A 27,907-nucleotide genomic window follows, 5' to 3' on the forward strand; every position below is an offset into this window, starting at 1 on the left:
GGAGCAATGAACGCTCATTTCGACATGGCAGGATGGGAGCCCCCTTCTCCAGTGACAGCTAGTGAGCCCTGGGAATGGGGGACACCTACACTGAGAGGTGAGGTGGAAGGAAAGAAATCTTGGTAATAAATTCCACTTTCTTGGGTGTTAAATTAAAAGTGGAAAATATTATATTTTCTCCAATAAAAGTGAAACCGTGGCTAATTCTTTTTTTTACTGTTGTCACTATTATGTTCTTTATGATATAAAAAGGCACAAATGGAATAAATAGAATATGATTTAATTTTTTCCTCTGAAGACCAGCTAAGGAAAGAATTTATGTAAAGTGTGCCCACAAAATTCAGTACTTTATTACAGGCTGTGCAACTGCTTTCTGACTGTATTGAGTGTGCTAATCTTAACTCCTAAACCAAACTATAAGTAGGAGTCAGGCATAACTGAAAGGGAAATAGACTAATAGTTAAGAAGGAAGGCTCTGGAGCTTTTTCCAAACATTATCAGCTGTGTGATCCTAAGCAAATTAATCTCCCTGTGTCTGAATTTCAACTATAACAATGGAGATGATAACAACAGGACCCATCATGTAGAGTTGTTGCAAAGTCCTCAGAACAAACCATCCATGCCTGGTATGTGGCGGGCACTCAAGAAATATTAGTTATTATTATTTTGTATTCCCCCTTCCAAACTCTGACTCAGCCATGTAATAGTGCTTTTCAAAAACCTACAGTGGTTACCCCTTGTCACTTAGATAAAGGTCTCATCAGGCCAATTGAGGCTCCCATGCATCACACCCTCTCCCCAAGTTCAATGCACCCCTAAATGCATTCTCTCCCTGTGCTTTAGCTCCTGCTACAATGTCTTCACTCCCAACCCACCTATTCATCTGAAATCCTCTCCCATCAGTGTACGATTATCCTCTTTGCCCCCTTACTAGAAGGGAAACTGAATGAGAACCGTTCTCAGAGCCCAAGCAATGACTGGCCCATAACCTTTGCCAGGAAACACTTACTGAATGATTGAATGACATCACATCTATTAACTTTTTTTTTCAAGACTTAGATCATATGCCACCAATTCCATGCATGTAGTCCTTCTAAGAAATTAAGATTAAACTTGATATTTCCTAGGCTCAAACAGCTTACTTCTCAAACAGGTTTTATTCACTGATAATCAATATTAATATTAAACATCCACTAATAATATTTTTTAAATAACAGCTAAGGTTTAAACAATATTTATGATGGGCCAGGCTCTTGGCATATATCAAACTCATTTAATCCTCACAATGTAGGTATTGTTTTCATTCCACGTTTCCAGGTGAGGAAACTGAGGCACAGAAAATTTACCAAGTCCAAAGTCACACAGACGGTAAGCAGAAAGCACTGTTCTTCACTCAGTCCTGTCTCTTGTTCCTTACCACTGTCTCTCCTACAAAGAATCATCGGAATCCATCTAAGGAGCCCATTCCTCCCATTCCAGTGTCAGTGGCTCAAACTATGAAGCGCAATTTAACTCGAGCACCTTAAATTAATGGACCTGTGGCTCACTGTGCAGGGGGAGCGCCCCACGCCTCGCATCAAAGCTTTTCACTCCGGCAGCAATCTCAGCAGGGGACGCGCTGCGCTGAACTGCAGGGTCACCTATTGCTCCTGGGGCCTCGCGACTCAACCTGTATTTCTGGCATTCCTGGGGGACCGCGAACCCTCCTTTCAGCCAAGGCTGTCCGTGACTCCCTCCCGGGCCTACTTGGCGCTCAATTCAAGAAGCCTTCGCCTTTCCGCCGGCCACGCAATAAGGAGCGTTCACCTCCTGCCCGCCGTGGGCAGCAGGCTCAGGGCGGGCTCAACCCCCTCTTAGCCCAATTCTAGGCCCCGTGCCCAACGCAGACCACCCGAGCCCCCGCTCCGCGCCCCGACCAGGCTGAGCGCCCAGCGGCCGCGCCGCGCCTCCCGGGGCGCCGGAGCCTCCACGCGGGGACGAGCCTCTCGGCCTTGTCCGACCTGTCCGGGGGCGCCCGCGGCCCGCCCCGCCCAGCGCCGAGCCCCCGCCCCGCCCAGCGCCGAGCCCCCGCCCCGCTGGAAGCCGTCCTTCTGGTTTGAGCCCCGGGACGCGTCGGCGTGGCTCCGCGGGGTGTAGCCAGAGGACTGGGGCGACGCCTTCCCGAAGGGCGCCCCCCCCCCGACCCGGAAAAGCAGACCCCGCGCGGCCGCCGCGCGCTCCGCCCGCCGTCCGCGGGCCCGCCGCCGTCCGCGCAGGAAGTGCCACGCCGGGCGGCCCCCGCGCTGCCAGCGGGCCCGGGCGGAGCGGCGCTCCGTCGCAGGGTGGCTGTGCCAGTCCCCGCGCGCCGGGGCGGCCGCACACGTGTCCAGGCGTCACGTCCGCGCGCGCCCCCGGGGCTTACGTCAGCTGCTGCTCCAAAAGCTGCCGCGCCGGGCTCTGCGCCGCGCTCGGGGTCGGGGTCGGGGTCGGGGTCGGGGTCGGCGCCGCGACGCCGCCGGGCGGGGGGGCCGGGGGTGCGGAGGGGTGCTCGGAACGCCGCGGGCCGCGGGGATCGGCGGCGCGGTCCAGCCCCCAGCCTGCCCAGCGCCCGCCGTCTCCGTTGCCCGGTCCCGGGCGGGCGCGGTGGCGTTGCTCCGGAGCCCGCCGCCCGGGGGGCGCGCACCGCCTTGACCCCGGCGGCCCCCGCGGCAGGCAGGCGCCCGCAGTTCCATGGTTGGTTCGGAGCGCGATGAGCCGCCCGTCCTCCACCGGCCCCAGCGCTAACAAGCCCTGCAGCAAACAGCCGCCGCCGCAGCCCCAGCACGCTCCGTCCCCGGCTGCGCCCCCGGCCGCCGCCACCATCTCGGCTGCGGGCCCCGGCTCGTCCGCGGTGCCCGCCGCGCCGGCGGTGATCTCGGGCCCCGGCGGCGGCGGCGCCGGCGGCGGCGGGGCTGGCCCGGTGTCCCCGCAACACCACGAGCTGACCTCGCTCTTCGAGTGCCCGGTCTGTTTCGACTATGTCCTGCCCCCCATCCTGCAGTGCCAGGCCGGGCACCTGGTGTGTAACCAATGCCGCCAGAAGTTGAGCTGCTGCCCGACGTGCAGGGGCGCCCTGACGCCCAGTATCAGGAACCTTGCTATGGAGAAGGTGGCCTCGGCGGTCCTGTTTCCCTGCAAGGTAAGCCCGGTGCCACCTGCGCCCCTCCGCCTGGCGCCCCTCTGCCTGGCGGGTCTCCTGCAGCCCACTCGCGGGCGCCGAGGGGCAGGTGGTATCTCACTTACTTAAAAAAATAAAACGTTTACACTTTGTCCACCCTTCCCATCCCCTACCTGCCCACACTGGGAGTAGCTCTGGGCTGACGGTTGCCCCAGCACTGACCCCGGACTAATTGGCACGCGATCGTGGTTAGAACACATCACAGCTCTCCCCGTGCGGTGCCCGTGTGCTCTGCGGACGTGTACTCGGCGGTGCGGTCAGGGCTGGGCCGCACAAGTAAAACTTCGACCGGGAAGCTGACTGTCTATGGAGGTTTGAGAAGGGAGGAAATGAGCGAGCTGCACGCACCCTTTACCAGCACTTAGCACGGCTGGGTTGGTCCCGGATTTCTCCTGCACTCCGCACCTGCCATCTGCGCGCCCGCGACACGTGGGAGCCCTCAGGAGTACAGCTAAAAGGGGGGAGGGGGTCACCTACAACCTGTGCTCTTTCATCCAGCAACAAGAAAACCTTGCAAGCCACGCCTTTCCCTCCTATAGCCTTCCAAGGACTGGAGAGATGTGTGTGTTTTTCCTAAGTGGGGTGGAAACAAAAGTTGATCAGAAATTTAACAGGAAGCAGGAGCTGTTGTTACAGTTCTTTATAAATATACTCTTGTAGCTGAATTTAGAATTGTAGATGTCAGTGTGTGTCAAGAAGGTTTATATATACATGCACAGGCGTAAGTTTGTTTTTGTTTTCCAAAAATGGCCTCTGCAACTTGCTGTTTTAAATTCATATTATCACACATATTTTTCTGTGGCTGAAACATAGTTGTCCCTTGCTGTATTTTAAATGGCTTCATAGTATTGCATTGTGTGGTCATATTATAACATCTGTTTACCTACATCTGTCACTTAAAAATCTTAAGGAGGAGTTTCAGAGATATACCTGTCTATATTGCTTCATTATAACCGAGAGTTATACCATAAAGTTCTTTTTCTAAACTTAGAAATGGAAATAATGTCATTAATACTTTTGAGTTTTTTTGTAAAAGTAACTGCTCTGCCTCTTGAGCCATTTAAGCTGTCTTGCATTTCCCCTTGATGCTGCTTATTTTTATAGGGCAAGAGCTTATTTTTAAATTAAAAATAATCCACCTGAGAATTGAAGCTTGAAACTCAAGTCAGTAAAATGAGTGATTTAATTTGGTCTGTGCCCTACCACAGATCAAGTTTAAAATAGCGTATTCAAATAAGGGTTTGAATTCGTGTTTGGCTGGGGTTTCTGTCAACCTGAATAAATGACTCTTCTTCTAACCACTCCTCATAATGCTTACTAATTCACACCATCCAATCAATAGTTGTTTCTCATAACATATAGACAAACTATTTCTATGGTTTTCTTAGGATCATGAAGAAGGTGGTAGCCTAGTGATTAAGAGAAAATTTGGTTATAGTGGACATAAGAGTGGATATTTGATGTTGGAGATACATTGTGGGGTTTGGAGTTACAGGAGGGATGTACCACAGGATTTCTGGGGAGTCATCTTCTCAGCCCTTCGCTTTTCCCCAAACCTTCAGTGGCCAGTAGAAGAAATGGCTTTAGGTGAATTACAGTCCACAAATGAGCATTTGATATCAGTCAGTATGCCATAATTTATTTTCTAAAAGCAGTCTTCTAAGAGTATTGTTTCGCTCCCGAGGGAAGGTGAAGGAAACAGTTATAACATGCTGTATGAAGTGTGAAGCTTCACTTTCAGGATCTAGGATTCTGGTTCCTATTGAAGTATCTGTTCTTTCTAGCATCTAACATGCTAGTGAAGTCTTTTTTTCTTTTAAATATATCTTAATGATTTCAGAGAGAGGAAGGGAGAGGGAGAGAGAGATAGAAACATCAGTGATGAGAGAGAATCAGGAATCAGTTGCCTCCTGCAGGTCCCCTGCTGGGGATAGAGCCTGCAACCCAGGCATGTGCCCTGACCGGGAATGGAACCGTGATCTTCTGGATCCTAGGTTGATGCTCAACCACTGAGCCACGCCTGGCAGGGTTAGTGAAGTCTTTCTTGGAGAGTAATTCTCTTGCGAATCGGGTACTCAGCCTTTCTCATCATTGACTTTCCACATCTCTGTCTGTAAGAATGGAGCTGGGCAAAGCCATCACTTGGCAAGCTGAAATTTAACAGGGCCAACCCTTTCCGTACAGACCAGGAGCCAAGTCGGAAAGTGATCTTGGTGTCCCTTGTGTGGGGGTGCATGTGTGTGAGATTTATAATGCTGGAGTATAGTGCCTCAACTTTGACTGACCAAGGTGTTGACAGGGCAGCTCAGTCAGTTAGTTTGATAAACCAAACTTGGATGTGAATAGAGTCCCAAGCAACCAAGATATGTTAGTTGGGGAGGATGAGAGCAGTAGGGAGTAGTAAGGCCTGTGTCAAACAGCCAACAAAATAGGCCTGCACGCCTAGCTCTGCGACTTGCGCTTCTTGCTGGAAATCAAAGGGACTGCCTTGTCTCGTCCCCACCTGCTCTTAGAATCTTTCTCCTGGGCTGGCTAATGTGAGAAAACCGTGTTGGGTGAAGTACCAGAGCCCAGTCTCAAGAGTTGCTGGAGTTGCCATTGTTTGTCAGAGAGCATTTCTGGGGCCTTAATTTCCTCGCGTTTATGAGGGGATGGGACTGCTCGACTTCTAAGGCCCTGTAGCGTCTAGCATTCTGTGAAATGAAGGGAGGTTATGTGGAAAGCTTATTGGTTGCCTTCTGTGTGCCAGCTACTTACTTGTGTGGGTCAGCTTTTATTAGTTTGCCTTCTTTTTCCGATGAGAAAACTCATGCCTATAGAGAGGTTAAGTGTTAAGTGACTTGGCAAGATCACAAAGCTAATAAGTGGACCAGCCCGTGAACCTGCATCTCAGAGGCACACATCCTTGGTACTGCTCATCACGTAGGGGTTCTGAATGTGAGCTTATCTCCAAGGCTCCAGATCATAACTCAGAGTTGACAGCAGTAACAAAACCAGCTGGTTGGATGAGTTCACCAAATGGTCCTCTGCTGGGAACATCCCAGAAAGACAACATACATGCTCACTATAAAATTCATTGGTGGGAATTTTGTAGGGCATGGGGTAGGAATATCAGGGAGGAAAATAACCTACAAACCTAATATTTGGGGGATTTCATTACATTTCTGCACTGTCCATGCTTCAGTTTGCCTCAAAATGGATGTGTTGCCAAGTAGCTTCCTTACATAGGTGTGGGGCCATTTAATTAAAGGCTAAAGTGCTGCCAGCACCTTTGATAGAGGGCACCACATGCATTACTAGCTCAGGTCTCCTTTTTAAAAAAGAATCTCTATCAGAGCATAGCTCTTCCACGCGTGGTATTTTTAGTCCATTCTGTGGCTTGTTCCACGCCTGAGAAGTTTGACGTCCTGTTCCCCAGACCTCAGACCCACCACCTTAGTGGCGCGTGGGCAGAGAAGTGAAGGTTGACACATTTGTGCCCCCACTCAACATTTTATTTTAATATCAGCCAAGTATTTCTCTCCACAACTGTGGGAAATGCTAAAACCACTCCAGCCCACTTACACTATGATACATTTTCTTTCTACTTTTTCTTGATCGTCTCTAAAAGTTTCTAGTAGCACATCTTTAAATAATTATTGCACTGGAAAGCCTTAGCCAGCAAGTCTTCCTTGCATTTGGATTGGATTGTTTTTGGTCTTTAAAAAAAGACCAAAAACACAACAAGTTAGGTAACCCAGTTGAAAATTAAAAGCTCCCAGGGTGGATTCATCTAGTCCAGTGGCAACAAATTCTAAATACCAGGAGAGCATCGTTAGACCTGTGGCCCCATCAGACCCTTGGCCTCGGGGGATGGGAGACCTCAGGAGCAGCAGAGCTGTGGGGAGCTGGGGAGCACATGCCATCTCCAAAGGGTGACTTTTGCTCTGTGCTGGGTGACTGGCAAGAGTGGCAAAGTGTGTTCAGCCAGGCTAGACCTTTGAATTTTTTTTTTTTTTTTTTTTGGAAAAGCCAAAAAGCTGCATTTTTTTTTTAACATTGCCTAAACTCAAATTTAAAGGCAGCACTTTCAGGCCAAACCAACCATGCCTGTGGACCAAATTCCATCTGCCAGTGTGCAACCTCTGACCTGGTTCTCTCTTAGAAAACATTCATTGAGCCTTATCTTCATGAACTTTGGAACTTGGATGGATCCCAACTGTATATGATTTTTTAGCTTATTTTCTTTTCATCTTTATTTTGCCAAGAGAGTAGTCCATTCTAACCATTGGGAGACCTGCATTGTTGTGCTAGTGACTCTGTGTTTGACCTTGTACCAGCCAGTTTCTTTCTTTGCACCTGAGTGTTTTCATCTTTAAGGAAAGGTTGGCCTAAATGATTATACCAAGGATCTTTTCTCAGAACCCAGTAAACTACCAGGGAAGAGAGCACTACCAGGACATAGAACTGGGTTCTCATCCTGGCTTCGTATGACCCTGGTTCAGTCATGTACTTGCCTCAGCCCGTATGACCATCCTGGCAGGTGGGTGCTCTGAGATCACATTTGAAGTGGTATAGAGGGCTTTTGCTTCACCATATCAGATGGCTGGTACTAGGGTTGTTGCTTGGTGAGAGTGATTGATCGTCTAGAAGTCTGGAGGGATAAGCCAATTAGCCAAAGCCACTTCAGAGATCTCCCTTAACTTGGAAATCCCCCTAAGACAAAATAATCTCCTTGGAAACTAAGCTGTCCCTGCAGTCCTCTCTAGCAGCTGCTGTTGACCAGGTTGGCAGCCCTGGAGCCCACATACAGTTACAGTGAGGCTCCAGATTGTAAAGCACAACGTTGAAAATACAGCTTGTAAGTGTGAAATTCAGAACAGAGGCACTAGAATGCTAGGTAGGAGAACTGAAGTTTAGTGCTGATTCCACACTTAGTTGCCCAAAGATTTTTCCCAGGTTGCATGGCCTGGAACTGGAGTAAATCATTATTACTGAAAGCTGGTCTTTAGTACAACCAGAGGGGAAGCCGGTCCAGAGGTACAGCAGGTCTGGCCTGCGACACCCCAGCCTGAGACTGCATTTGAAGCCCTCTGTTCTGTGAAATGTCTTAAGAGCCAGACATGTACATCTGACAAAACTTGTAAACAGTGGCATTTCTTATTCACACCCATAAGGTCCTCACGCCCTGAAAGGGGCACAGAGTAGGTACCCGTTTGCTAAAGTGAATGGCAGTGGTCAGGCCCTTGGGTGAGTCATGAGGGGCGATCAGACGGGGCATTGGAATGCGATTGTGCTGTGGACGTCCTGAAACAGAGATTAGGGAAGCCGAACACTTTTCCTGATCAGATGTGTCTTTATGTTGAACCTTGGAGTGTCTGTTCTAAGACTTACAAGAGATGCTGAAGATCCTCTAGCAGAATTTCTTCATCCAGATGCCCATCATTCTCTGTTCGTTTCTTAAAAATTGGGAAACTGTTGTCCTTATTTCCATTTGGTAAATATTTTATGTAATGATTTTTAGACTCTGTAGTATCTGTGAGATAAGTTTTCGGCCACATACGTACAGAGGTGAATGGAAGACACACCTGGTGTTAGATGTGTGGGCCTGGGCCCTGTTTTAAAACTTTGAATCAACAAAGGCAGGTCTTTGGGTCACTCCTCCCCCGAGGCTGCCTCTTACTCTGGTGGTTTTGAGGTCAGGCCTGCCTACGTGAGCTCCTGGTACAGATCCCACTGTGACTGGCTGGTGACCTCTCCAAGCTTCAGTGGCTTATTGGTAAAAAGGGGCGAGAATCGAAGTAGGTAATAATTCACCCAAAGTGCCAGGCACAGCCGCAGCACAGCCAACATGAGATGTGCACCGTTAGAAGCTGCCACAGAGCAGTGGCCAGTGGATAAGGCCAGGTTCAGGCATAAACTTTAAAAAGCAAAAGAAGAATATTTTTTATTTTTCTCCCGTAGGTTCTCCCACTGAGCTTCTCTTCCCTACACATTATAAAATACGTTAAAGGTTATCATTATTTTAGAATACAGGACATAGAAATTTAAAATTATAATCCCCTGTAATACCCCCTGCCTAGAATGAACCACGATACCATTTTGCATATGCCCTTGCCAACTTCCTTGTACATCAAGGGAATTTTTCATTAAAAAAAGAAAGCAGGTAAGGTGGAGAATCCACACACTATTTCATGCCCTATTTTTGCATGTAACCCACCGTGGCTGCTTCTCCGCATCGATGGTCTTGAAGACCATGTCTCATGGCTGCAGAGCAGCGCAGTTTGGTGGGAGCACCAGAGTTACTCAATCAGGCTCTTGTTTGTGGTCATGTAAATCATTGTTTTCTTACTGTGACTTAAAAAAAAGCACTACTATCACTGAATCCTTGTGTATAAGAAAATAATTCTTCCCGAATGAGAAATTCCTTAGAAGTTGAGTGGTGGGGCCAAAGGGTATATGCAGAAATGAAAAGCTTTGCTGGCAGAGCCCAACCGCCTTTTCCCTCCGATCATTGGCCATGGAATTACCATTTCTCCGGCGTCACCAACACTGGGTGTGAGCCTTTGGTTTTCTCAGTGCTGCTGCCAGCTTCCCCCCCCCCTCCCCCCCCCCCCATATAACCTCGGGCCAGAGGTGGCTCCTCGGGATTACCCACCAACTGTTCATCGCACCCGCCCTTGCAGCCCCCTGCAGTCCGGAGCCCTCCCCTTCTTACGGCCCATCTGCCGGCCAGCCATCGGCTCCCCTCCTGCCACATCCTTCTGGAACCCAGTCCCAGGAGCAGCCGGGCCTTTGCAGCCGTGGGAGGGAGGGAGGAGGGGCGGGGGCCTCCCCACACTGGGCCGGCAGAGCTGCAATCGAAGGGGAGCGGCCTGCCCAGAGGGAAGGGAGGGTGGGCGACCTGATGCGGTTCTGTGGGGAGGCCAGAGGAGTCGCACTGCTTGCCTTGCTAGGTGTGTTATCTCGTGTTATCCTCTGAATTACTTTTTTTTTTTAATCCTCAGCAAATGTCTTTTCCATTGATTTTTAGAGAGAGTGGAAGGGAGGGAGGAAGGCAGGGAGAGAGAGAGAAACATCCATGTGAGAGAGACACATTGATTGGTTGCCTCTCACACATGCCTCCACCAAGGCCTGGGACTGAACCACAACCGAGGTACGTGACCTTAACCGGGAATCGAACCCGGGGTCCTCGGGCGACACTCTAACCACTGAGCCAAAGCAGTCAGGGTGCTCCCAATTACTTTGAAAGGAAATAGGGCATAGTTAGTATTCCCCTCTCAGCGGTGTGCCCAAAGCCACACAGTTTGTAAGTCTGGAGAGCAGGAACTTGAACCTGAGCCTTGGAATTTGCACATACAGTGTCCCACTGCATCCTCCTGCCTTTCTGCTGCGGGTGCCACCCTGCGGAGGAACGGTGATCTCCTTCCGATTCCAGGCCCCCACAGTGGCTCTCGGAGAGAAGGCGGTGGTCCCAGAATGGCCCTGTCCTTAGGGTCGCCAGGTAAAACACAGGATGCCCATTTAAGTTCAAATTTAAGATAACAAATAATTTCTTGGTGTAAGTATAACCCAAATCTTGCCTGGGACATACTGGGCATTTTGTATTTTTATTTGCTAAATCTGGCAACCCTACGTAGCACTTAAGTCTTCTGGTGAATGCAGTTTCTCTAGTGGAGAAATAAAGACTGCTGGGGGGGGGGTGGCACTGCTTGACAATCTGACGGAGCAGTTAACTTGATTTGCGGGTGGGAGCCTGGCATAGAAGAGTAAGGACATACTGAAAACGGGCGGGCAAGCTACTGAAAGTGTGGCACTGAGCCTTGAACTCCAGCGCTTACTTGAAGGTGCTTCTGTTTGCTTGAACATAGACTGAAGGGACCTTATAGAACTGGTTCTCCAAGTCAGCGTGCGGTTGCCTGCTAATTCCAGCTACGGTCAGATGAGAAATAAACTTGGTCGAAAGTCAACTTTTGTGTCTAAGATTAAAAATAAACCCCTGCCAGCCCAGGGAGCCTTTGTAAGGCTAAATGCACTCACCCCTTTCCCCAAAAGCAGGATGTTCTCAGATGACTGCGATAAAATTACACCAGTCTTCCACCAAGATACCTTTAGTAGGAAAGCTGTCTGCAGCTTGGGGTTTGTCAGCTTTCTCAGGCAAAAGGAGGACTTTTTAAGCCAATATTTTCATGAGAATTGCCTTCTCCAGAAGATAGTTTGTAAAGTTGAATATCAGTGTTTTCTTAGTCTCGTCCCTGTGTGACAGTTCTGGTCCTGAGTGGTACTGTCTTATTATCCGTGAAACTGTTACTGTAATTCTCTCTTTACACTACTTCATAGTGGAGGTGAGGAACTTACCATTCGATTTAAGGGAGAGTTTGCTAAGACAGGAAGGATTCTAGACAGATGCAATTTGAGTATTATAATTAATTCACAAGAAGAGATTTCACTTTCTCCTGTGGCCCGTGTCTGAACTCCTTCACTGTTAATAGTCAATAGATGAGTCATAGACAGTTTTGTAGACGCACTCAGAGGTGACACGGTAGGCTCAATTCAAGGTCACATAGGACACTGGGTACTTGAGTTCTAATTATAGCTACTCTACCAATGGTTGTAAACACCTTTTGAGCAAGAGGAACAAACAGCCGTCAAAATGACAACGGTGCCTTTGTTTCCCAGCCTATGTAAGATTCACCAAAAGCTATAAATAAACACCCCCACTCCCAGTAGTTTATGTAAATAAAATATGTGAAATGCCTTTATCAAAAACTATAAAACCCTTAGTGACAAGTCTAGAATAAACATTTTTCCTTACATGATCTCAAGGTCTATTGGATTTTTGTTTTAATTTTTCCCAGAGTGAGGCTTTTAAAGTGAAATTAGCAATGGTGGGGGACAGTTGTCCTATGGAGATAATCCTGATATTCATTTACCAACAAATACTGGGTGGATGGGAAGCAGGCAATAAATCAGTAAATCGATGAACAAAATTAATAGGCCCATAAATTAACTGGAAAGCAGCCTGTGATCACTCAGTGATATATTGGGGGGCAGTAAACATTTTTAGTCCCAGAGGAGCCAGCTTGAATTGCTAGACTTTTTTTTTTAAGTAGTAAAATTTAACTGCAGGTTAAATTTTAAGTTTTACCATGATTTCAGTCTGTACTAGATTCTGCTACAGCTCTCGTTTTGCCAAGTCTGAAGAATGCTGTGAAGACAGAGACTACAGCCCGCAGTCCCCTAGAGATCAGCTTATCATACGTAATAAGTTGCACCGCCAGGAACTTATCCTTCCAGTGGAACTCAGATAACTGATTCCATTTCTGAGTTTACCTCCCTAGTGCTAAAAGGGGTTTAAGAAAAGGGGGGAGGAGTGTGGGTATGAGTTCCATTCCTGGAGCTCCTTTTTCAGATGTGGTGGGGAATTGAAACCTTGGACATGGCACCACTGGGGGGTGTGGCTGGAAACTACACTCCAGGGCCACAGACTTGGGCCCACAAACTCGTGCCCACAAACCTTCAGAGGGACCAAAGAAGCAAGGAGGCTTTGGTTTCTATGGGGGTCAAAGAAGTATTGTTTATTGTATATAACCATTGATGTCGTCATTGCAAAATTTTATTGGTTCATTCAAATGAGTCCCAAAGAGCCTCTAGTAAAACAAAAACTAACGTAGTTACATTTACACATAGATATGTAGTTAACAATATTTTTCTTTAAAAACAACACTATTATGATAAAAATTCATTCGAGCCGTTCCGCAAAAGACCTCTGTCCCATAAGGATAAATATGCTGTGCCCCTGGGTTCTGTAACATATTTTTATTCTTGTATGATTTCAAACTTATACATCAGTTGCAATAATAGTACCAAAAAAATTCCCCTGTACCCTTTTCCCAGAATCACCAGTTGTTTCCTTTCTGCCCCTTTGCTTTTTCATTTGTGCTCACTCTGTTCAAACATATATATTTTTTAACCATTCACATGTAAATTGTAGGTGTCCTGCCCCTTTGCCTCTAAATACCTCACTGCATTTCTCCTAAAAACATTCTTATATAAGTAAAGTGTAGTTACCAAAACGAGGAAGCTGGACATGCAGTGGATACTGTGATCTAATCTAATCCACTGTATTCACATTTCAGCTGCTCCAGCCCTGCCCTTTTGGGCAATTTTGTTTCCCCACTTGCGGTGCTGCTTTGCATTTAGCCGTCACTGTGCGTTCTGTGATCATTACAGCCTAGAAAAGTGCGGTTGGCCTTCGCTTTCTCCAAACAAGGTCATTTCTTGGATTTAATCAACAACAAAATATCGATTGTGCTTTGTTTTCCTTGAGACATTCTCATCTGAGGTGCTGACAGATATTCTCCTAATACAGTTCATTTTCCAGGAGGGAGGCAGGTGGAGGCAGGGCAGTTGCCTCCCAGTCCCCACGAGGGACACGCTTTCCCCGAGCTCATGAGGCCCCCCCTGCAGTACACGTAGAGTGTCAGAGTTCAGCAAACTGTTCTCGCATTGCATGGACTCACATTTAACTTAATAGGTTAAGTGTTCAGAACCAGTCACAGGGCTCATGACCGTCACCTAGCACCTGGCTAAGAAGGGTTACTCTGTTTATAGACTCATTCCATAAACAAATATAATGCAACTGTGTCTATTGGGTAAATAACAGGTGTCTAGTGTCTGACTATGTTTCTGATGGACCTGGTCCTGTTTGTATTAAAGGGGTTTCTATGCCAAAACCCTGCCTAGTTTCCAGTTTAAATACAACCTTCAGACCTGTGCCCAGGAAAAGAAATAGCCCCATTTACTGCTTTCTGCAAAGACTTAAACTTGAGGCACCAGGTCATGCATTGCCTTTCATGGCAGGACACGTTTGCGCAAGACTTTTGAGCCATTGTGATGCAAAAAGCTTCTAAGGAGAAGTCAGAAATGTTATTTCAACATTTGTTTCTCATTCTGCTGTGCCAGCCTCCCCCGCCCTGCCTTCTTCTTTGCTTTCAGCTTCTGTGTGTGGTTGTGTCTCTCTGCTCCCCGCCCCCGCCCCCCAAGAGGTTTACTTAAGCATATTCCCACCTCACCAGCAGATATGGCCCCGTGGAGAAATCTCGTTTATAACTAAGGTCCCACGGGCAGCCCTCTGTGAACCAGCCCAGCTGCTTCTCAGGAACAGGAGCGACCCTCCAAAACCCAGGCGTCTGAAGGAGAGCAGGCAGCCTTCGAACCCGCCCCCTTTGGTGGGGCAGGCTCGAGCCAGGGTGCGGAAAAGTGAAACCTCGCAAGATGCCAGAGAAGCCTGGAAGGGCCTGATTCCTGGTAACGTGTGTGTGAGGTGTGCTTCCCCTTCCCTCGGGAGAGGCCTTTCAGGCTGTTTGTCTCCTTTGCAAACCAAAGTAGTAGTTAATTTTAGAACCTGCTTCTAAAAGCAGTATCTCTCTCCACTCTGGTTTTTGTGTTTGTTGGGTTGGGTGCTGAGGAATCAAGGCAAATGTAAATTAGTTTCTTTTTCTCAAAATATTCTTTGTTTGACTCCTACGCTGTGCTGGGCAGTGACAGAGAACCTGCTCCCGGGTGGCCATGAATGACCAAGGAGCCTTGATGAGTCAGTCTGTAACGCAGGTGGAACCAGCTCGGCTCCCTGGCCTTCCTCCACGCTTTGCAAACAATCGAGACCTACTTATGTATGGGGCTGGCGTCCCTGAGCTTTCCTGGGTGGTGCCTGTGGGGTGGAGCAGTGACCAGCCTGGCCTGCCTACCCATATGGGCCTCTCCTCACAGCTGTGATTGTGGCTGCCCAGCCAGGTTTTGTCATTCATTGAAATTAGCACCTCTCAGCCAGGACGATTTTGCCCCCAGGAGACATTTGGCCATGGCTGGTGACATTTCTGGTTGTCATAATCCATGGGGGGTGGGGGTCAGTTGCTACTGGATTCTAGTGTGCAGAGGCCAGGGATGCTGCTGAACATCCCACAGTGCACAGAACGGCCCCATCACAGAATTACCAGTCTAAAATGTCACTAGTGCCACCGTAGGAAACCCTGAGAATAAACTTAGTAAAGTCCCTGCCTTGCCATAGGTTTTATCCCCACTGTTTGCTCTTCTCATGCTGTGCTGGAACCAAATGGAACTACTCCATCCACAGTCCCGTTGTCTACAGTGACGCTTCCCTTACCCCTCCTCGCCCGTCCCCGCCCTTCCTCTGCACCTCTGTCTGTATTTCTGCAGTATTTAAGCTGTCGATTGTTGCAGGGGGTGGCTCTCCACAGGAAACATTTCCTGTGCTCTGGGATAGAGGCGCACAGCCTTTCCAACCCTTGGAGCTTGTTAGGAAAACACAGCTCAGGGGCCAGTGTAATTTGGGTTTGCTGCTCAGAGGCACCCAGACAGTTTTCCATAGTCTCCGGGAATTGACAGCCCCTCCCTCTGATCCCTGTATGCCAGCCCCCAGGGCAGGTAACAAGGACACCATAGTGTTTCCCAGAACAATGCCGAGACTGTTGCTAGCATGAAGTGTGACAGTGGAGTGTGTGTGAGTGCGCACATGTTTAAAGTATTTCTTATTTTTTTATTTATTGATTTTAGAGAGAGATGAAAAGGGAGGGGGAGAGAGAGACATCAATTTTTGTTCCACTTATTTTTTCATTCATTGGTTGGTTGACTCTTGTATGTGCCCTGACTGGGCATCGAACCCAAAACCTTGGTGTATAGGGGCGACGCTGTAACCAACTGAGCTACCCGGCCAGGGCTAAAGTTTAGATCTTTTCTTTTTAGAATCACCTCTATTCCAGTCGTCATGAAAGTAGCATTGTGGTCATGAAAGCCATGCCCTCACTCATGATGGAAAAGAGAAGGAATAGTTTGGCATTAAAGTTCAGCTTGTTTAGAAAAGGGGTGGAGTAAGCACCTAACACTTTTAAAGTGCTTATTTAAGTTAATGGAAGTTGTAGCAAGACCTTTATTCATAAGGTCATTGTCCACACAAATGCTAAGTAATGCCTTTTCTGTTTGCATAATTTGGGGAGGTTCCCTGTCCTCTATATTTGGGTTGAAGGAAGAGTGTGTGACTTGTAAGGCAAACCAAATAATTCAGAATATAAATATTCCTACTTGAGCTACACAAGGGAAAGTTCTAAAATGATTGCTAGGTGATAAATATTTGCTGTGCACTGAGTTGGTGAACGTGGGGTGGTTTGGAGCTTTGAGTTTAGGAACACAGGCAGGCGGTACTTTTCTGTACACTCTTTGCCAAAGTTCTTCCTGTTCCTGGAATTATTTCTGGGCAGCTGTGGTAAATAGCCTATTCTGAAATGCCTTCAGATCCAAATATTTCTTTTATTTTAATTTTTATTTTTTTAAATATATCTTTACTGATTTCAGAGAGAGGAAGGGAGAGGGATAGAGAGAGAGAGAAACATCAATGATGAGAGAGAGTCATTGATCGGCTGCCTCCTGCACGCCCCTGACTGGGGATCAAGCCCGCAACCCGGGCATGTGCCCTGACCGGGAATCGAACTGCGATCTCCTGGATCCTAGGTGGATGCTCAACCCCTGAGCCATGCCCAGCCAGGCTCAGATCCAAATATTGAGGGCTGGTTTCAGCCAGAGAATCTGCCAGGCTCTGGGGTAATTCTTGCTATTTTTATTGTATGTGTGTTACACTGTGGGCAGAAATGCCTCACCCATCACTTAGAGAACATCAGTAGGCTCTCTATTCCTAGCTGCACCCTAGATTTAAAACTCAGTTAATAGGAATTTGTTTATTAGGGCCTTAATACTTGTCAGGAACACAAAATATTGATATATATGGATAAATAAACTTGTTTCTCCTCTGATTAAGTTTTTTACACCCATGCTTTTAAAATTAGTCCATGGTTAAAAATACAAATAAGGCCCGGCCAGGCGTGGCTCAGCAGTTGAGCATCGACCTAGGATCCAGGAGATCGAGGTTCTATTCCTGGTCAGGTCACATGCTCAGGTTGCGGGCTTGATCCCGTCAGGGGCGTGCAGGAGGCAGCCGATCAATGACTCTCTCATCATTGACATTTCTATCTCTCTCTCCCTTCCTCTCTGAAATAAATAAAGATATATTTTCATATATATATATATATATGAATAAGCAGTTGCTATGGGCAAACAGCAGTGAAATTTCTGCCAGTTTCTCTTGACGATCGTCATGTGCTCTCGGCCTGGGAGGAACGAGCTCCAGTTCTTTCCCCGAGCCGCTCTCTTCTTCCATGTTAGGGGAGTGGAGACGGGCTTCATCGCATCCTCAGTGACCACTCTTGGGGTCTTGGGTGGAGAAGGTGCCAGTGCCTGCTTGTTGCTAATGATTAATTCAGCTGTAAAAGTTAGAATTTGACATACTTCAAGTTTATAAGGGGTTGATTCCCTAAGGCAGGGTAGAGAGAAGCAAAAATAGCCATGAGATTTTGTTTTGGTTTTTTTAGCCATTGGGCACAGCATCTTAGAAAAATTGCCTAGTGCTGCCTTCATTTGGTGACGTCTCAAAAGGGCGCGGGGGGCCCAGTGGGTACGCCAGACAGTTGGCCTGCCTGCTGCTCGGGGGCTGACGCATACTTCTAGCTTCACCCAAAACGGGTGCTCGGGTTTCCTCACCCATTACAAGACACTCACCGTACTCTGGGCAAGTGTCTCCTTGTGGGCTGGCTCCACCTGTTAGCTAGGCAGGAACACTGTCATTTTTGTGAAGGTTGGGAGCAAACACCTCTTTCCTTTCTGTGCGGTCCTTCCCCAGGATGGGTGTGATGTGCGCGTCAGGAATGTCACCCTGAGCGCCACGGAGGACAAGGCTTTGTTCGTACCCCATTAAGGCAGGAGCTTAAGGGCGGACTGACCTGTCAGGAAACATCTAGGACAGTACCCGCTGCAGGGCCCACATTAGTTCCCCTTCCTCCTGGGCCTGTTGAGGACCTACGTACCTGACAGTGGCATCAGGAGACGTGCACTTGGACTTGAGGAAGTGGTCTGGGGAAAGCTCGGAGGGCTTTGAGAGGGGTGCGAGGCCTTTTAAGCTCCACTGGCTGCGACCAGGCCGACCAGCAGCCTCCCAAGTCAGTTAAGCAGTTCGAGGATGTGAGTTCCTCTCAGGCAAGAGGTATGGTCAGAGGCCCCCAGGGGAAGATTTAAAAGTGAAGGTGAGGTGATAGTTCTGTCACGTGCCTGGTGTCCAGCCTTCTGCCCCGGGCTGGTCACCGCAGCTGGCAAGGGCATGGAGCCCAGGGCAGCCTTCCCCACAACCTGCCTGCCAGTCCAGTGAGCCAGGAAGAAGTGGAGACAAAGGGGGGAGGGGAATGATACTTTCAAAATTGTCTAGGTGAAAACTAGTATGAAGATAACATATTCCCGGTCCAACCCTACCCCTGCGCAGCTTTAAATTCTTTAAAAATGTCTTTAAATTCACAGAAAATAAGGGGGAAGGCCAGGTTCCCTAGGACTGGCTCAGCAATTTTGTTGGAGGTGTTTGTACTAAGAGCACCTGAGCCCTCAGGGTTTCGGCGTCGGAGGGGGGATATGCAATGCAGCTCGTCCCTGCCGCAGGGTCGGCCCTGGCTTGGCCCGGGCAGTACTGACAGTCAGTGGGAACTGAGACTTTTACTCAGGTATTCGACTCATCTCGAGCAGAAATAGTTGAAATAAGGCTACAGTGTACGCCGGGAAACCTGAGTGGGTGGGCGGGGGCCCTGCGAAGGCCAGATGGCTCAACGTGTCCCTTTCCGTCCCCGCAGTACGCCACCACGGGCTGCTCGCTGACCCTGCACCACACGGAGAAGCCAGAGCACGAAGACATCTGCGAATACCGTCCCTACTCCTGCCCCTGCCCCGGCGCCTCCTGCAAGTGGCAGGGGTCCCTGGAAGCCGTGATGTCCCATCTCATGCACGCCCACAAGAGCATCACCACCCTTCAGGGAGAAGACATCGTCTTCCTGGCGACGGACATCAACCTGCCGGGCGCCGTGGACTGGGTGATGATGCAGTCCTGCTTCGGCCACCACTTCATGCTGGTGCTGGAGAAGCAGGAGAAGTACGAGGGCCACCAGCAGTTCTTCGCCATCGTGCTGCTCATCGGCACCCGCAAGCAGGCCGAGAGCTTCGCCTACAGGCTGGAGCTGAACGGGAACCGGCGGCGGCTGACCTGGGAGGCCACGCCGCGCTCCATCCACGACGGCGTGGCCACGGCCATCATGAACAGCGACTGCCTGGTGTTCGACACGGCCATCGCCCACCTTTTCGCGGACAACGGGAACCTTGGAATCAACGTGACTATTTCAACGTGTTGTCCGTGATGCACCGAAATTATTTGGGCACAGTGCTCTGTGGTTAATAAAGGATTTTATGGATGTTTTATTCACGATGTCTTTACAAGTCAAGGTCCCCAGTTACCCCGTGTGTTCTGTCTGAGCAGCAGCTTCCCATCTGGCACTGGCCCAGCAGAGTTCACTAAACTGGGATGAATGCCGTTGGCCTGTGGGTCATTTGGAGGCTGTTCTGTAACCTGATTATTAAATGTTGCTTCCCGAACAGCCCCTGACCGGTTGCACAGGGCTCCTGTAGACCAGTACGTTAGGAATGGGAGGCTTCTTCCTAACCCCCTTCCTATATTGGTCCCTCCAAATTGACAAAGCACAGTGACTGTCAGAAGATTACTTTTATCTTGTGTTTAGGGGGTAGGAATTGTTTTAATGCATTTTAAACAGTGTTTCTCAAACTGGAAGGCTAATCAGTACGCACAGAGTCACCTGGAATACTCCTCTTGGACGTGCAGATTTGGGGAGCCTGTGAATTTAACAATGTCATCAGGAAAGAAAAGAATTCTATGATTCTTTTCAACAGTCAAGTTTGAGAATTACTGGGTTAAATTGTGGGAAAGGGTCCAGATTTTAAAGGTGCTTAAAGATTGCCCTCTACTGATACTGTTTTTCTACAATTTCATCCCCCAACAGCCTCCCACACCCAAATTAAAACTAGAACTACAGGTCCCCAAGAACGCACTCTTAAGAGTTGATCTGTCTTGTGTCTGGGGTAGATTACCTAGGAAAGCGAGTCGTTTGGCCATTGAGAGTCCTCACGTAATTAGTTTTTGCTCATCACTAGTACCGGGGACCTGTTTACATGAGGCTTCCCTCAGAGGCCCTCCTTGACCATAGATGGTGGGAAAGACTAGGTCGGTAGAGTGGGAAAAGCTTTATAACCAGTGTCATATGCTTGCTATTTAAAGGTATGTCTTGGGGTTTTTTTGTTTTTTTGCCACATTCACTTTAGTTTTTTAATAAATATTTTCCAAAACTGAATGTCGTAGTTCATTTTCCAACTTGAATAACAGGTATTTATTGTGTGCCTACTGTGTGCAGGTGCGGCGAGGCCCCACCACCACCCTCTACCACCACCGGGGGCCTGGAGCTCTCGCCACTTCCACAGGAGGAAACAGCCACTTGCCCAGGGTCATAGCCCGGGTCATTGGCTGCATTAGGGTCCAAACTCACATCTCTGAAAATGGACTGTCGTTGGTGTTAGAGGACTTGGAGCTGTTATTTGTCTGACAGTGCTGGAAAAAGGATATTTCTCATGTTTTACACAATCAGAAGGAGGAGGGATGGCTAGAGGTGACCTATTGGGCTGGGTTTGAGCCAGAGTGACCCACTCCCTCAGTCCCAACCCTAAACTCTCAAAAGAATTCAGAATATTAGCCCTGAATGCTCCGTGAGGGTTGAAGACTGTTCTCCTTAGCGGCCTAATGGCATTAGAGCAGCACCGGGTGGGAGTGGTGGCTTTAGAGTTGTTTTGTTTTTTAGGTGAGATGCAGGGTTGAGTTTTCAGCCAGGACAGAGTTCTGGCAGTTAGGGGACTGCTAAACTAACTTATCTTCCAGTGTAGTCTTCAAATAAAAGTGAAAAGCAGTGCCCTGAACAAAAGAAGGTGCACAGAACATCTTTGGGAAATGAAAGGAAATGACAGCTCTTGTCACCAAGTCAGTCACATTTCAAGCCACTATCTAGAAGGATCCGTGGAGGTGAAACTAGGATCCAGAAGCAGGTGGATTTTGCCCCTCAGGGGCAGAGCTGGTCCAGGTGTGGCTGTCCAGTGCAGCCATGGCACCAGGCAATGTGTTTGGGACGTAAACTAGCCAAGTTTGTCATCGTCACTTCATGTTCGTATCTAACCATTCTTGTTATATGTGATGGAGGAAGTCAGGGCCGGATTGGTCAACAAGGTACCAAAGGGTAAAGCTATAATCAGAAACTATAATCAAGTTATTCCAAAGCATAAAGGTTAGATCTGAGCCCCAAGAGGTAAAGTCTTGGGCCAGCAGCCATATAGTATACTGGTGGAAGCACTGAGTCTAGAATTCAGACTTCCTGACTCCAAATTCAAATGTGGTTCTAATGTAACAAACAAAAATAAAGTTTTAGGCCAAAAAAACTCTGAACTTTTACTTCCCAGAGTTATTTAGCCCCCCTAAGTCTCTGTCACTAGCAATCTGTAAACTGAACTTTTACTCGGACTTTTTTTGAAATGAAGCATTTTCTGCCAGAAAACAAACAAAAAACCTATTTTAGGAGGAAGCGAAACAGCAAAAAAGACTATGTAAATTAAGTGTCTCTCTGTACTGCTCCAATTTCAAATACAATTTGAAACACAGCAACAGACATTTGTCAAACTCATCACATGGTCCACTTCTGTACATTTTCTAAAAAACAAAGAATTTTTTTCTTCCTACCCTAGTTCTACATTCTAATTTGATAGAAATCTGGCTGATCAAGCAAGATGGTAGATTCAGTCTGTACCTTACGATACCCAAGCCATTCTAAGGAAAAAAAATCTCAAAATACCTTGGAAGAAAGTCATTAATTCTGGGTGGCAGGAACCTGGGTGTATGTTATATTAGTATTTGCACTGTTCTATATTTTTAAAGTCTTTTTAAAGCCAACCAACTTTGAGATCAGGGTTCCCACCCATTCTGTAAAAAGGAACTAGCCTTGGTTTCCCTGAATCCTTACAATTTAAGGGAGTAGGCGGTGAAGTCCTCATGGTGAATTGTCCCGTGCAAATTATGGGAAACCAGGGGAGAAGTCACTGAGGCATCACCACCCTGGAACTCTGCCAGGTAGTACCTGGAACTACCAACAATTCAAACCAAAGACTGAGTGTCCCTGTCTCAGCATGCAGCTTCCTCAATACCACCCCGAGGAAATTGTCCTGTACCTAACTGCAGGTTTTAGGGACTTGCCAAGTAGCCAGCAGTGTGACCTTAGGTTTATCAGCTGACCTCTCTGGTTCCAAGTTTCCTACCCTACAACAGTTGAAGGTTTATTTTCTAAATTGTTTTACTGTAGTACTAACATCTGTAAGACAGTCGGGCTATTTAAAAATTCAGGTATGTAAATCCTTCCGTGCGTGAGGTGGTTCTGGGATAATTGTGGCCTAGCGTGTGTCAGCGAGTGTTAGCAGGTGAGTCCAGCTCTCCAGCTGCCTCTGAGATTCCCACGGTTTGGAGCCAGGGATGGTGCCCGGGCATAGAGACCAACTGCTTTGTAGTTCTGGCTTGAGAGGCCTGTGGCCTTGACCCTTCCTCACTCACACCGCCTGTGCTTGAAGTAAGGTTATCATTTCACTGACCTGTGCTGGCCCGGAAGAAACGGATCAGGAGTTCTTAAAAATTAAGAAAGCTAGGCTAGTCCGCCAGTCTGTCCACCTGCAGCATGAGTGGCCTGCGTGTCTACAGGAAGGGTCACCGGTCCCGCGGTCAAATCCCTGCAGAACGAGGTGACCCGCATCCTGGATGGGAAGCACATCCTGTACCAAATAGCAGACATCTCCCAGGACAATGCCCTGTGGGATGAGACGTGAGCCTTGGCAGGCAACCCCAAGGCCACCCCCCCCAGACTGTCAGGGGGTCAGTACTGTGGAGATTGGAACAAAAGAGCCGCAGGAGCTCCTGAAACTGCCCTGAACCAAGCCCGCCTGGCCAGCTGCACTCTGTCACCATGTGCCCCCAGCCCCCAGCCTCGTGGGCCATACTTGTGACCTGCTCCCAGTTATTCCTAACCTTCAGACCTTGGAACCCCGCCCCCAGCCCAAGCCTCTCCCCTCCTCCCTCTAACTGTATCCTCCTCTCCTCATTCAATGGCAACACTCCTTACCCAGGAGTCTCAGAAATTATCTTAAGCAACAGCCCAAGTGCTAGCTGTCTCATCCTGGCCCTGGGGCTGCCACTCTCCCTGGCACTGGCCAACGGCACCTTTGTTAGTTCCACTAGCCAGGGCTCTGCCAAAGACCCCCAAATCCCCAACCCAGGAGTACCCTAGAAACAAATGTTTCATTCCATTGGAAAAAAAAAATAGAATAGGAAATCTAGTGTTCTCTATTGTTAAACCTTCTGCTTCTGCTACTGATTTGAAGCCTGTGAGTTTGTATTTGTGAATACTTTTAATTTGTCTTGGAGTTCCTAAGTGACAGGGCAGGGAAAAATGTTAGACCCTGTTGACACCAACACCTGCTACCATACCACTGTTTTACTGAATGAAGAATGAATGAATGAATGAATGAATGAATGAATGAATGAATGAATGAATGAATTTATGAATTAATAAGACCTACAGAGGGAAAGCCACTGGCCCCAAACCTCACAACTGGTTAGAATTTTTTGGTGATTTTTATTATAGAAGACATGTCTTCTATAATAAAGGGGGAAAATTGTAAAACTATTGAAACTACATACTGACAGAAATTTGCTCCCAGTCTTGACTCCACCAACTCCCCAGCTCCCCTGCCACCACCAGGGCCTGGGCCACTGGGAGAACTCCCAGTGGTTTGTCTTTCCTCTTGCCCTGCTCCAATCTATTCTACACATGGGCAATCAGAAGGCTCTTTTTAAATGAAAATGTATGGTCCAGAGCTCCTCATAATATTTTCTTCCTTGGTGCCCTGCTCTTTTCCTTCATAACTCTCTCCACAGTTGCGATTGTATATTTTATTTGTTCAGTGTCTGCCTCTGCTGGACACACTTCAGGATATGAAGTTTTTGTTTGTTCCTGTATCCCTGGTACCTGAGCACTCAATTAACATACGATTAAATAAATTACTACCATCAGTTAGTCTGATAGCAATGAAGCCAACTTAAAGAGCTAATATTCTCTGTTTTTATACCAAAAATCACTGGAAAATGTGCTGCAGGTAGTCAGGGGACAGACATGGGGAGATAATCTAATAATCCAGAGAGGGAGGAAGCAAAGGGTTTCTCTGCCAGGGTCATTCTATAGGCACAGGCAGAAATGCTGGCTTGAATGCTCTGTGCCCTGAAACTTCTTACAGCATAGTGTCACCTGACATGCAGATCAAAGGCAGACTCTGCTCTGTTTGCTGATGCTTGCAGAGGGCACAGGTCAAGGTTCCTTTGAACTGCAGCGAACTGTATTACAAGAGGAGATCAGCTTGCAAAGTTCACCAAGATAACAGCAGGTGCCATTTATTGGGCACCTATTGGTGCAAAGTGCTTTGTCTATATTAACCCATTTAATCTTCCCCATAACCCAATGAGATATGGGTTTATTAGCCTCAATTTTGAGTATTGAAAACTAAAGCTCAGAGAGATTAAATAATGTCCTTAAACTCACACAGCTGGTAAGCAACCAAACTGGGATATGAACACATTGCAGAATGCATGCCCCTTCACCACGTTACATGCTGCTTTATTGGCATTTGGCTTTCACATATTTTGGCCACAGAAATACCGCTTATTTGTAACAAGGGTGAATAGGCTATAGGGATGCAGGATGCTTGGTGGATACAGAACAGAACCCCTGTCACAGCATGTTAGAAGGGGACAGAAACCTAGAGATCATTCAGACCCCACTACTCACAGTGTGGTCCATGGACTAGCAGCAGCAGCAGCAGCAGCAGGAAGCTTGTTAGAAATCTAGCATCTCAGGCCACACCCCAGACCTACTGACTCAGAATCTGCATTTTAACACAACCCCAGGTGATCTGGGTGCAGAGCAAGTTTGAGAAACCCTGGTTTAGACCAGTAGTTCTCAACCCACTCACCCCCTTAGAAATGCCTGGGGGTTTTTAAAGCTACCAGGACCCGAGTTGCATCGCTGGCAGTGCGGCTGAGCTTGTGTTCTTCCTAAAGCTTCCCAGGAGAGTCCAACATGCAGTTCGAGTTGAAAACCACGATCTAGTCCAACCCCACTGCCTTATTTTTTCTTTTATTTTTTCCCTTGTTTGATGCCACAGTAAACACAAGTGCAGTGACCTACTAAGTATAGTGAAAGGAGTGTGGCCTTTAGAGATTAAACAGGTCAAGATTTGGGTCCTGATTCTGCCACTTATTAGCAGTGAGGCTTTGGCAAATCATTAGCCTCACGGGCCTCAGTTTCTACATTTATAAAAGGGAGATAATCACACCCACTTAGAGGGTGTATGGTAAATGGGAACATGGTCCCCTTCCCATGCTCCCCCTCCCCCTCCCACCCTGTGGGAAATATAGTGAAGGCTTCTTGGAAGGGACTGTGAGACCTTGGGAACCTGGCCAGAAGAAAGGCCAAAGAGAAGCTGCTTCTAGATGTGAGCCTGGATGTAAACAACTAGTGTTTTCATCTTACACAGGCCCATCCCCTCCCCCTGCATGGCCCTGTTTTCTCTGTTTTCTGTGCTCTATAAAACCTTGTACTGGGAAAGTCTGGGGGACAGTGAAAGAATAGCACTAGCGGGATGGGACCTGGCGTTGAGCTTCACCAGTGGCAGACAGGGCGGTAATAAACGTCACCGGTGGGCCTCCACAGGTGCGGGCACTAAGTCCTAACAAACCCATGTCTCTCACCGCCAGGCCTCCCGGTTCTTTCTTTGGGAATCCAAGGACAATACGCTGAGGATTTCTGGGCCCTCAGCACTTTGCATAACAGAGGATCACTGTGAGAATTATATACACAAAACCCAGAGAGAAGAACATTTGCGCACAGTAGGACCCTGATAGATGGTGGCTACTCTGACTTGCCCCAGTCAGATCAGCTGGGGCAGCAGATGGCTGTCAGAGGAGTAAAGCCTGACGCATCGCAGTACCTTTCCCAGTATATTCTCCACGTGTGGAGCCAACGCGTCGACATAAATTTTGTTAAAGCGATGATGAAAAGATGCGGGGAAAAGCGGTTGAAAGCAAGTTCCACAGGGAAGGAGGGCAAAGGGGCCTTCTTTCCATGTGCTCTCCCCTGCCCACCAAGCCCATGTTTCTAGATCCCCTCTGCTACCCCCTGACCCCCTGTGCTGCCCCTGACCCACAAGTCCATGCTCCTAGGCCCCCTGCTACCACCTGATTCCCTCTGCTCTCCTGCCCCCCAAGCCCGTGCCCCTAAACCCCTAAACTCCTCTGCTTCACTTCGCTCTGGCCTGCTGCCCGACTGTAGAAGCAGCTTGTACCGATGGTAGAAGGTATACAATCATGGAGTTAGTATTTTTAAAGAATACAAACAAAAAGCACTTTCCATACAGCATTTTGACCTGTATTTACTAGAACAGCAAAATTAACATAGGCAGAAAGAGCCCCTTTGGAGAAATGCCTTTACTATGACTGAAACTCTGTAAGAAAACACAAAGTGTGTCTTTGGTATTTACCTTAGAAAATTCAGGGCTTAAAAGGTGGGAAAGAAAGAGGTTTCCTCACCCTCCTTTTAGCTGGGTTTTGTTTTTAATTTTTTTTTTTTTTTTTTTGTGGTAAAATATACTTAACATCAAATTACCATCTTAACCATTTTTAAGTGTGCAGTTCAGTGGTGTTAAGTACATTTGCATAGTTGTGCATCCGTTTAACAGTTTTACCCTCACATTTCCTTTCTTTTGCACACACCCACACATATGTGCGCACAGTAGCTTCATAGTTTTGTGGTTCAGAGATGTTTCACATGTAAATTTAGAAAGGATCTGTCAAGGGGTCCCAGGGCAACATGCATTTTCCTCTCACTGGGGGGAAATTTGGTGACAATTATGTGTCAGGTGCCTTCACTCTTCATTCATAACAGCCTGTAAGGGCCAGAGGAGGCATTCCATTCTTAACAGGTGAGGAAACTGAGCCTTGGGGGGAACAGTAGCATGTGCACAGCCTGGAGAGAGGGAGGCCTGCAGCCAGCTTTCACACCCACGTCTGCAGGAGTCCAAAGGCAATGCACTTTTTCTTTTTTCCAAGAAAAATGTTTCTTATTATAGAAGTAATATATGAGTTGCTGTTACAAAAAATTAATACAGGAAAAAAATGCAAAGGAAAAACAATCATTCACAAACTCTTCTCCCAGAAATAGTCATTTTGAGGTCTTGTCCAATTCTTTCCATGTGCCAGCCTGTTTGCTGTCATGGTATCCCTTTGAAACTGGGACAGGAGGTGGGGTGGCAGAGATGTGACAGAGAACTTCCATGAGTTTTTTCTTTGCATATATATGTGTTGCTTGAATCTTTAACAATAAAATGTGTTCACATATTAGTTGTATTGTAAAGAATAGAAAATAACTGGAAGTAAAACACAGAAAAAGAATGCATTGATCAAAATGGGAGAGTTGTCAACCCTGGTAACACTGAGAAAGGAGATTGCAAGAGACAAAGATTGAGTCGCAACCAAGAACTCGTTAGGGCAAAGGAGAAGACTCGAGCTGGGTGCACTGCCAGCGTGAAGACGGGTGCCTCAGGCTTTCCAAGCGTGACCTAGGCTCTCCCTTGGCCGCATCTACTGCGAGG

General features: G+C 47.8%; 1 protein-coding gene across 1 annotated transcript; it reads left to right on the forward strand.

Moving 5' to 3' along the window:
• Positions 1-2,531: 2,531 nt before the first annotated feature.
• Positions 2,532-20,478, forward strand: SIAH2 (siah E3 ubiquitin protein ligase 2). The gene is made up of 2 exons (XM_081138524.1): positions 2,532-3,157; positions 18,916-20,478. Exons 1-2 carry the CDS (start codon positions 2,729-2,731, stop codon positions 19,471-19,473), a joined length of 987 nt encoding a protein of 328 aa, XP_080994650.1. The 5' UTR covers positions 2,532-2,728; the 3' UTR covers positions 19,474-20,478.
• Positions 20,479-27,907: the final 7,429 nt, after the last annotated feature.

This window comes from Miniopterus schreibersii (genome assembly GCF_964146895.1).
Source record: "Miniopterus schreibersii genome assembly, chromosome: 5".
In the NCBI taxonomy this organism is placed as follows: Eukaryota; Metazoa; Chordata; class Mammalia; order Chiroptera; family Miniopteridae; genus Miniopterus; species Miniopterus schreibersii.

What these genes read in the sequence shown, in the direction of transcription:
- SIAH2 (XM_081138524.1), top strand. Translation starts at nt 2,729, where the DNA reads ATGAGCCGCCCGTCCTCCACCGGCCCCAGCGCTAACAAGCCCTGCAGC. An exon ending in CGGTCCTGTTTCCCTGCAAG is followed by an intron (nt 3,158 to 18,915) that starts GTAAGCCCGGTG and finishes CCGTCCCCGCAG; the next exon opens with TACGCCACCACGGGCTGCTC.